General features: G+C 25.8%; 1 protein-coding gene across 1 annotated transcript; it reads right to left on the bottom strand.

Moving 5' to 3' along the window:
* Positions 1 to 5,631: 5,631 nt before the first annotated feature.
* Positions 5,632 to 11,844, bottom strand: LOC100872633 (phospholipase A1 member A). Its single transcript, XM_003690638.4, has 7 exons — positions 11,150 to 11,844; positions 9,541 to 9,649; positions 8,479 to 8,627; positions 7,660 to 7,914; positions 6,709 to 6,900; positions 5,995 to 6,163; positions 5,632 to 5,902 (listed from the first exon to the last, which is right to left on the bottom strand). Exons 1-7 carry the CDS (start codon positions 11,202 to 11,204, stop codon positions 5,788 to 5,790), a joined length of 1,044 nt encoding a protein of 347 aa, XP_003690686.1. The 5' UTR covers positions 11,205 to 11,844; the 3' UTR covers positions 5,632 to 5,787.
* Positions 11,845 to 11,881: the final 37 nt, after the last annotated feature.

Raw genomic sequence — 11,881 nt, forward strand, 5'->3', positions numbered from 1 at the left:
TGGATCCTGTAAATGGATCGTTGAAAGACTCGATGCCAGAATACGATCGCCGATTAAAATATCTAGTCCAGAAAGCAAAATATTACATATTATATGTTAAGTCACTCGAAACAACATATACGTACAACTTTGCCGATAGAGTCGATAAATATTATAATAAAATTTATTATAATAAATATATAACGTGTTGATATAAAATTGTATTTGACTTAAAAAGTACATGCACTAAACAATGAGTCAAGTATTGAATACTGATCTGAACTGCTTTTGTCTTTATACTTTTTAAAATGACTAAAAATATTTATACATACCATTCAATTGTAACGTAGAAAATGATATCCATGAAACGCTGAAATAATATAACAAAGATTTATTCTAGCGATAGTTCACAGAATCGCAAATGTAAAATAGCGATTTGATATTATCTGATGATTATCTATTGATAGTTTGATAGTTCATGGCACCGCTTATAACAACGTTTCAGTCGGCAAAGTGGTACACATTGATTCACACGTGCAATCTAGAAAAACAGTCGTTAATATACATAAAATCGATCATTACAAATAATATAGAAAATGTAGAATAGAAGTGTGTAAGTGTAGTTATAACGTAGAGCAAATTCATAGATATATCATTCCAATCCTCTCCTGGATCCCAATATCGAAATCTTTCTCTAGATTCGAAATTGGGATTTGGTTTTCTTATCGTGCGCGAATGGCACTTAAGATACATGATCGCTAACACTTAACCAAACTTGGTTCTATCATTTGTTCAGGACCAATTATCATAAATGATTATCAATAGCATGTTCGAATCATGTTATTATTGCAGCATTGTACTTAAAATCTTTAATGAGAAAATAAAGGGGGTTTACTGTTAAAGAAAAAAAGAAAAAAGCGCCGCGAGCCCGGCATCGATCGAAAAGTTACGACGAGCGCTTGTATGTGCGAAAAACGAATGTTATTTTTCTTTTTTTTGAAGAATTGTATTGCATAAATTTATTTTGTTTAATTTTTACATATACAGATGTTAAGTGAAATGTAAGATTAAAAAAAATATCAATGATATTTAATAATTTGATTTAAACAAATTATAATTGAAATTATACAGTTCCATATAACAAAATATACTGAAATATAATGTTATTTTTTAATTCACTTTTTTGAAATTATTTATATTTTTCTAATATTATTCTAATCAACAAATATAATAAGAATAGGAAAAATTGATCCATAATGTAACCGATACAAAGACTTTAAAATATTTTTACATAAACTCATTATTTTTTTTGTAAATTTTTATTCTGTTTAATCAATGTTCATTCACATTTGGACAAATCACTCATCTGAAGTTGCAGCTAAAGACGTTCATGTGGACGAATTCTCTAGTTCTTCATATACATTATATCGATCTTTATCTGAAAAACTAATCGATAGTCTCATTGAATAGCATTAGTCAAGACTAACCTCAAAAAGAACTAATTGCTAAGAATCTTTCAAAATCAAAAAGGTTATTGGTATTATCAAATGGAATACACGAACACGATTCAATGTATCATAATCTTGTGAAAAATTCGCAATATACGAACGATAACAAACTTATAATTACTTTCTAAGATGGAAATAAAATATTATTTTATTACTATTATCGATGCTACCTGTAACATTTAAATAGTGCCTTTTATTGTTTTCGAAATAATTTCCGAATGTAGCGCTATTGATGTATGACAATCGATCGATGTCGTAGTTCTCGACGTAATATTAAAATAATGCTATAGATATATACATATTCATACATACACACAAGAAAAAAAAAAACAATAGAGATATCAACTATCGAAATGGCACGAATTTTTAGATAAAAATGAAATTATCAATTGGCACGTTTATTAATAAATATAACATAACCAAAAATAATAATAATATTACTATTTATATTAATAATAATTAATTTAAAAAGAATGATATGCAACGCATAGTAATTTAATTGAGTAGACCGTATACATGATGATATATATATATATCATGTATTATAATATAAAAATACAACGGAAAACATTCGAATTGATGAGAAATAGTAATCGATTTAAGCAGGTTCACGATTGTGTACGTTAAAGAAAAATTTAAGGAATCGAACAGTGTTGAAAGTAATACTCAAGGAAATTCTATTCAATGCAATGCTGATCGTTCTTTAAATAATTCATTTTTTTTAATGAAGAACAATTAGAGAACAGCACATGACTGATTTCTTTAATTATAAAGTTTTTAGTTCAATAATTTTGTTTCAATAAGTTTTTATTATATCTTAATGAAACAAGTTTGCATTTTTCTTTTCTTTATAAAATGGAAATAAAGTAATTTTATTGAAAAATGACTTATTTTTATTTATATAATATTTGGTATTTTAAATATCTTTTTTAAAAGAATTTATTTTATTAATTATTAATTATTATATATAATATTATTTATAATATCTTTTAAAACAATTTTATAAAAGATCTTAAATTCAGCATTGTGCTTAGGCGACTGAAACACGCTCGAAAGTATTCGGCAAAATTGAAAATGGATTTACAATGATATGTGAGCAAACAACACATGTGCCTAAGACCTTGATGCCTGTGCTTTTTTACGAAGTGTATAACTACATTACGTAATATTCATAAAAAAAGATACATTTAAACTTTCGAGTAATCATTACGTTCCTTATTATTTTTAAAATATTCAAATTTTATTTTCAATTTTTTATACTATTTTTATCGTTGATAGAAATTAATTTTTTATCATAATTTGTCATGTTTTTCTTAAGTATTTTTATCAATGATAAATTTTATTTTATGATGAAAACATAACAGTATCATTAGTCATTAGTAACATCATTAGCATTCATGAATTATCGAAATCACATGTAATCAAAGATTGTTTGTTTCTTTCTACATATTTATAAACGACGATTAATTAAAAATTCTTAATAAAACAAGTGCCAGTCTTTCGAGCATGATCATTTCCAAGCAATTGTAAGAATATAGTATAACGATGGCTTGTACTCTTCAAATTTTTTGAATTTCCCGCATAATAAGAGATTGTCGATTCAACCAATGAACGTACCGATTGTCATGTTAGTGGTAATAAAAAATGTCCAAGGAACATAGATGTGTATGTCAGTTTAAATAACACATAACGCACGAAAAATATGTTGTAAATAAAGAGAGAAAAGAAACAAAAAATATAATGAATCTTTATAAAACTTTAATTTGATAATAATATATTTCATTATTTTTGTCTTATTTTTTTTTTTTTATGTTTATTTCTTCGCGAGTAGAACGATGCCACAGCATAATATGAATAATCATCAATATAAAATTAAAAAGGAAGATCCTTATGATTTTAGAATTCCTCTTAATAAATTGTATATTATTCAGTTTTTAAATTTTTCCTTTCACCACTGATTCGTCACTAAAAAAAAAAAGAAAAAAAGAAAAATAAAAATTAGATATATAATTAGTAACAATAATATAATATAATACAATAATATAATATAATTTCTTTAACTCTTTTGGGACGGTTTTCAAAAATATATTCATTGTAGATAAAAAATTACATTTTAATAATAGTAAAAAAATTACTTTCTATATATTCATAACATTTTTTCATTCGATAATATTAATCGACATCAACGAAAAAATAAATAATTCATTAAAATATTCTTTAATACTCGCGAAATTCAAAGTTTTTCATATCTAGTATCATACTTAAATCTTACTGAAAAAAATATTCTAAAAAAAAGGAAGAAAATTGAAAGAATGTTTACATGGTATAGAAATAATCGCGTACGATTTTTATTCTAAAGACTTAAATTTTGAATTTCTTAACTGCTTCGCGCCTTTTAAATGAAATATGCTGTATAATTGTATTTATAATTATGGGTATAAATTATCCCTTGGCAATTTACATGGATCCCAAAATGCAAAACATTCTTATATAGACGTTGCCGTTATGACAGGGTCCAAAAAGAATAATAATAAAAGAGAAGAGAAGAAAAGAAAAGAAAAGAAAAGAAAAGAGAAGAAAAGAAAAAAGAAGAAAAGAAAAAAATTAATGAAATGTACCAATTAATCTACAACGATTAAAAAAATATACTAATCCAAGATAACTTAACCTTAAAAATTAGTGCAAGAAATAGTATAGAAAAAAATAAAGAAAATAATAAAAGTAAGAAAATTATGAAACGCACAGCTCGTTGCAGTTGTTGAAGCATCGTTCTGGCTCCCAGAAGAAAAAAGACTCTGCGCTAGAAATTAATTTCTTTTGTCATTTTCCATCGAACAATTGAAGCTGTCCATTTTAGATCCTATGTTGTCCACTGAAAGATATAGAGAATTTATTCTTAACACTAACTCTGATCTATACAAAATACAGATTTATATATAAATATATATAAAAATTTTAAGTCTTATGTTTTGAGACGATGCTCATCGAAAATAAATTAATATCAATTGATCGTGATCGATCTTTGTACTTTCGATTGGTACGATAGCATTGACGCATCGTCTCTGTTGAGAGAGAGAGGGAGAGAGAGAAAGTGAGAGTGAGAGAGAAAGAGCGAGCGAAAGAGAGAATGAGAAAATGCGAAATATGGAGTAGATAAAGGGACTCATTCCCAGTATACATTGCATTCGAGCCAATTTGAAAAACAAACGAAACCCTGAATGCCTCCAAAAGCTTGAAATGTGGATGTATTAACAATTGTAATCATTCCATTGCATATTATATATAAATAAGATTTAGTGCGACAGTGTACTGTAAATCCATAGAAGTTATTATTATATCATAACTATTATGTAATAAATATTGTTGTTAACATAAAATTCATAATAGTTGTTTATTTTTTTCTCCAGAATTTTAAAACGAAGAATGTTCAAAAAAAAAAGATGTGTAAAAAATTTGTTCAATGTAATTTCCCTGATTTCATATTAATTCTTTAATAGATGTTTGATTTCACAAATGTGGTTAAACTCATTATTTTAAAATTCTTCTTATACATTTTTTTAACAATTTCAAATAGAAATAATTAAAAATATTTAGAAAATTGATAAATTAGCAATCTCTTTTTTCTCTTATTTTCTAAACAATATTACATTATATATTAATTGCAAGCATGATTTGTATAAAATATATAAAAAATAATTATTTACATATATAAATACAATCTTATTTAGCTAAATGTTATTTTTGATTAATCAATTAAAATAAAATTAAAGTTGAAATAATTTCTTTTACTGTTCTTGATTCTATTTCATCAACATTATCAACAGATTTTGTTACAAAATTAATTTAAATAATAGATAATTTAAAAATAATTTATTTGATTTTAAAATAGAATTATATTTTCTGTATTGTCGAAATCCAGTGAATTTACATTTATTTCATTTAAGAAAACAACGAGCCATGGCAGTAAAAAAAGCCAGATTTAAAATTAACAAGAATGTGGAACAATCATGGTCACGAAACAAATGGATGATTACATAGAATTGTTAGAATTGGAAAGAGTGAAAGTTCTTGAAAGACTATAATAACATGGAATACGAACAAATGCATGAATCAGCGAGCTATCAATGCGGTTATTCACGGTAGGTTGCCTAGCAAAATAGTTTATTACGTAAATATTAATTAAAAAATATATAAAGAAACAACAGATTCAAACGTAACACGCCGTACAATCCATACAAAAATAACAAATACTTGTACTGCAATTATTCTATAATTATATTAATTAGTTGCTTCAATAAGCTCAATACTGGTGGGAGGACGATCGTTTCCGATTTGTCGTTCGTTGGTTTTTTACGGGAAGGCCGCGGGCGTATGGTTTGTGTGCGTTTGTTGAGAGATAGTAGATGCCTCGTGCTCTGCAACATTCCACATTAAAAATAAGAATAGAACAATAGATAAATATAAAAATATTTTTTTTTGAATTGTAAGAAAAAAAAATTTTGCTTACGTATGTGGAGCGTCTTCTCCCATCAGTATGTATTCCTCGAATTTCGGGTTGCACCAGCCGATCAGGTAGGAAAAAAGATTTCCGCACGGGGCTGCCCAGAATCCTACTTTCGTCGTGATTGATTCTATGTAATAAGGCGTCACTTTTGTGTGATCGCACGACAGCGTCTCTGCGGACGAAACATTTCACTGATTTCATTTACAGTCGACCATCCGTCCTATAGAGCGTTTTCTCCACTGATAAAATAATTCTTATATATCTTTCCGCAATCATAGGTCTTTCTTGATTCAACAAGAGAAATGTTGATCTGATTTTTTTGATGATGATAAATTTTAAACATTCAGAAAATTATGGACTAAAGGAATATCGAGTCTTAATTTTATTATATTTATTTATTTATATAAAATTTATATAAATATATATTTATATATTTATTTATAAAAAGTTTTAGAATGAATATTATTCATTAATTATTTATCAAGAAGATTGAAAAAAAAAAAAAATGTTTTGATTTTATTCATCTATTCAACACGATCGTTTTCTCTTTAATTACTTTCTTCATGGAAACTCATAAATGGATTTATAAATATTTAGAAATCAGCCAACTAGTAAATAACACGATAACTACTACTTTTAATTCAATATTTGCGTGTTTTTTCAACATTTATGATATCATTTTATGTACAAGAAAAATAAAAAAAAGATTTTACTTACGGAGTAAGGAATATGTCGCGCATCCGGGTTGGCTGGAGCCTCCGTTCACATAAAAATCTGCATGACCGGTTGGTCCCCATTGACCCAAAATTCCAGCACCAGTGTGAATTACATCGACGAAATGCGCGTCCGTCTCGTCCAAATCCATCGATCGATTTCCATTCATGTAGAAAAATATCGTAGGATCGAGTCCTAATAGAACGTTACATAAAAATTCATTTGAGTTAAAAAAAAATTTAATTTTATAATAAATAAATCAACATTATTACTTTCGACAAATCGTTGAAATAATTGATCAGTTTAAAAAGAAGTTTGTAAAATAAAAATTATTGACATGATAATAAATACATGTTGGAATTTCGAAAATATCATATTTAACAAGGAAAATTCATATTTTCGAAATTTATTATATTATAACATTTTTGATAATAAGTTTAACAATGAATCAAATGAAAGATTGTTCCTTGATACTATATAAAAAAAAATTCATTCAAAGTCAAATTTTTGAAAAATGATAGCAATGATTCTGCGTTTATTATTGAAATATTATTTATCTTGCCTCATTTCAAAAACTTGAACTTCGGAACAATTCGGAAAAATTCGGACGGAATCGGATCGAGATCTTAACATTCTCCAATTACGTAATTTTCAAGATCTCGATACTGTTTCGAGTTCGTAAATTCCACATTTCCAGTATATATCATCAGTATTTTAAACAATTTGATTTATTCGATTGGTCAAAAATTGTCTAACATGTTCTTTTTCTACATTCCACGTGTAAAGAAATGTCTCGTTTCAGCCAGAGTTATTTCAAAAACTATATATAGTGAGAATAATTCTGTATTTATCGAATCATTATTATTATATTTATACATTACTAAATTTCGACATTCTCGTTATTGTGCAATTATCTTATAGGTTTTTAAAAAATTAAAAAGCACATACTACTACCTGTAATTCTTCCAAGCTTATCATCGGGCAAATAATTCGCTATCAGTCCAGCTATATGTGCGCCCACGCTGTATCCAAGTACATGTATGTTCTCCACCCTTGTTCCTCGAGGATGATCCCTCAAGTACCTTACCAATTGAGCAATACATCGTGAACAGAAATCTGGGCCCCATTGTATTTGCGACAAACAGGGCTCGCGTACTAACGTACCATAATCGACGATTATAATATTGTAATTGCCTCGCGTGAAATATGCTGAAATCGAAAGTTTCATACATCCAGATATTCAAGTCCTTAACCTCCGTTAAAAAAAAACTCCAATGAAACGCGATCTAACATGATTATCCTTCTTTAATATGAAAAAAATTTTTTTTTATTATTTTCAAACATTAATTTTTTCGATAACAAATAATTTCGTTAATTTTAATGATTTACGGTATATAAACAATGAATATATTATTTATATTATTATTTACATCATATTTTATAAAATCATGCATTATAAAAAAATAAATACAGTGAATAAAAATTATCACTTTTTTTATGCTAAATAAAATTTAATAATATTTCCAATAGAATTAAAATGCGATGTAAACTTTCACACGACAAAACTTTCATTGAAATTCGTCGCTCTTTACTGTGAAAATACATTTCAATGGATTAATAAAAAACATTTTTTTATAAAATTAATTTAAATATTAAAGTATTGAAATATAAATTAAATTTCTTTATGTATTCTATATAATTCTATATCTAAAATTTACAAAAATTAATTGATAATGTTAAAAAAAAATGAATTATATATTAAAAAAAAATTACCTTTTCGAAGATCCGGACTTGGTATTAAATTCCTTCCTCCTCCAAAACCGTGAATAATGATTTTCGTAGGATGCGACTTATTAAATTTGGAATAATAAAGTGAATCAAATTTACGAACGTCTATGCGTAAAGGTTTCTTCTGTGTTTCTCTGTAAAATAAATTGGATATAAATGTTATAATTGTTATAAGAAAATTATATTTTAATAACTTTTTAAATGACTTTTCTAAAGGAACAAAAAATTACATACTTAATTAATGGAAAAAAGGAAATTACATTATATTACATTATACAAATAGTTAGTAAATATTTTTAACAATATAAATATTAGAGTATATTATATACATTTGTTCTAAATTATAATGATAAGATTTACTGATTAATACTTCTTTATTATTAACAAATATCATTATAAAAAATTAAATATTATATTGTATTCAGAAATAACAAAAAAATATAAAATAAAAACAAATAAAATGAATTTTTTAAAAAAACAAAAATAACATAATAACAACAGAACCATTTAATTGTCGCTTTCAAACAAGATAAAATAAAAGAGATAACAAGCGTGACAAAAGAAGAAAATGCGAGTGAGTAAAAGTAACTCCTAAGACGTGCCAAGGCGCCTATAACTCCTGGAGAAAGGTGAACCTTGAAACGAGGCCACTTTCAGTGCGAGACTGATCATGATCTTGAAATCGAGAGTCTTATGTCGAAGTCCTTCCTCATGTCCATATTAGTTTAGATTGAACCTTCTCGAACATTGAATGAAAGTGAGGTTAGGAACCGTAGACACATATAAAAGTAAATGAGAAATTTTACCAAAAGTTAGAAGATTTAATGTTGATGTGATTCTTTTTTTACTGAAGATTCATGCTAGAGTAGAATCGAATTTCAAAATGGTGAAATGAAAAATAAAATAAAATAAAATTGTTATCTTGCATTGTCTGCACAAAATTATATATATATATTAAATTGACATCAGTAAAAATGAATATTTCTCGTGTTTTCTTATTTATTTTTTATATTAATTTTCAAATTTAAATTAAACAAAACAACTTACCTGGTATACAAATAAAATTCAATCTGTGGATGTGGACATTCATAGGGTGGTTTTGCACACGAGGTACTGTTAAATAAATCCTTAAACGTTGTTTCCGCTCTTACATAATCTAAGAAAAAAAACGTACATTAGTGATCTTAATTTATCCTATTCTAATTTTCTATTCAAATGATTCGAATTTCATAAGAATTTGCATGCCTACTTAGATTAGGTTAATCAAGTTAAATCATTTAAAAATGAACTGCTTATAATTGAAAGTCATTATGCATTGTAAGAAATCGACAATAAATTGTAAGAAAATCATAAAAAACTTAGAAAATAGATGAAGGTTGTCTTATTATTCTGTTCTGATTAATTTTTTATCGCTTCTTAAAATATTCTTGCAACAATAACATAATCGTTATTAAAAAAAAATTCTAATGTTTTAAATATTTATTCTTTGAATATCATAGAATATAACATGACATATTTCCCTTTTAATTTGTCATTGAATATTAATCTTTAATACCGAACTAAATTATACTGATGTGTAAATAAATATATGTATTTTTTTTATTATTTGCATTATAAATTATGAAGTACTGCAATCTTTTTACAACAATTAATAAACCTTGATATCGATATTAGCGATCTTTTTTTCTATTTTTATATTTTTTTTTTCAAATTATGATTCTACAATATATTTGAATATAAATATGAAAAATATTTTTATTACATTTTTCTTTAATTTTTTATACATTTATATATATAATTTCTTATATATATAATATTTTTATCAATATTTTGTTGTCAGAACAATTTATTAATTTAATAAATTCTAAAAAATTTAAAAATTTATGAAATATTCCAATTTTTGTACTTTTGATTTTTTGAATTGGTTTTTTAAAATAATAACACTAAATTTTATTAGAAGACACTTTATAAATCACACATAGATCGAAATAAATAAAAATTAAATAAATTAACCAATTTATTTTTAAATAAACAGCAAATATGAATTCGAAAAATGCATTTATGCGCATAAAAATTTCTCATAATTATGAAAAAGAAATTAATGGCTGCAATGATAAATTATTAAATTAATAAGAAAATTCTATCATTTTTATCATTTTTTATCAAAGAAAAGCAATTCGTTTTAATCAAATATTCGAAAATTTATTATAGAATATATTTAATAAATTTTTTATCAAACTTTCGATAATTTATTTTAAATTACATTTATATATATTTCATCGTTTTAAATATATTCAATTAGCACTAATTATATTCCTTGTAAATTTGGAAAAAATTATATATTAATAATTTCTTTAAAATTTCAAAAAAATGTAATAAATTCGATCATTTTTCATTTTAATTTTAATTCTGTCTGATGTTTGAGAAAAATATATAAAAAAATCGTTGTTAAAATAAAATTAATATATAAAAATTCACGAATCAAATAAAACAAACTTGTCCTGACATCTTTCGACAAAGATATGATTTTAATTAATAATGATTTCAATTAATAAAAATTTAAAAATGATTTCAATTAATAATTTTTTGAAAAAAATTTCTAAATAAAACTACAAAATCAAGTCATCAGAATTTGTCATATTAATCAAATACTTACGATATAATAGCACAAGGAGGACGAACACGAGATATCTCACGACACTGACCGCCATCTCCCGCACTCCCGAGGTTTGTGATATAACATTCAGACACGCGGTGATGAAAAATTAGTAAAAGTGCTTCCCGCCGCTTCTCTCGACTGATTGCAACATGTAAAGTCACCGTAGTAATACAACTGTTCCCCCAGAGAGGAACTTTAGAAAGTCACGAGCGTGTTGAATAGCTTCTCTCCGATTTTACACGAGCGTGTGATCGTACACATGATGCACCGCGAAACATTTTTCGTTATTTCAAACTCGTAGAAGCAATATATCGATGAAGTATTTGCTACAGTAAAAGTTGGGTAACTGCACGAGGCAAGCAACCTGCAATGTAACTGGTCAGTAGTCATCCCCACTATTGGAAGAGAGTTCTCATTTCTTTTGCACACTATGAAACTTGATATATTTACTTTAACTTTTTTCTTCATTATTCTTCTCTATGTCCGGAAAAATGTAATGTTTGAATATATATATATTAATATATATAAATAGAGGTTGCATGTTTGAAATTTTCAAATTTCGAGAATTGTATGCGATTATTTGCGGTTTATTTATTCATGACTTTTATTATTTTGATTATCTGTTTGATTGAAAAATATGGCGGATTGAAAAGTTTCGTTCGATAGGAAGTTTTGTGAATTCGAAAATTCGAAAGTTTAATTGCAATTTATTATTAAGGAATAAACAAA

This window comes from Apis florea, unplaced genomic scaffold, assembly GCF_048593485.1.
Source record: "Apis florea isolate Af1SG1 unplaced genomic scaffold, ASM4859348v1 contig_3496_pilon, whole genome shotgun sequence".
In the NCBI taxonomy this organism is placed as follows: domain Eukaryota; kingdom Metazoa; phylum Arthropoda; class Insecta; order Hymenoptera; family Apidae; genus Apis; species Apis florea.

What these genes read in the sequence shown, in the direction of transcription:
- LOC100872633 (XM_003690638.4), bottom strand. Translation starts at nt 11,204, where the DNA reads ATGGCGGTCAGTGTCGTGAGATATCTCGTGTTCGTCCTCCTTGTGCTA. An exon ending in CGCGACATATTCCTTACTCC is followed by an intron (nt 6,164 to 6,708) that starts GTAAGTAAAATC and finishes TTTCGTCCGCAG; the next exon opens with AGACGCTGTCGTGCGATCAC. An exon ending in GGAGAAGACGCTCCACATAC is followed by an intron (nt 5,903 to 5,994) that starts GTAAGCAAAATT and finishes GGAATGTTGCAG; the next exon opens with AGCACGAGGCATCTACTATC.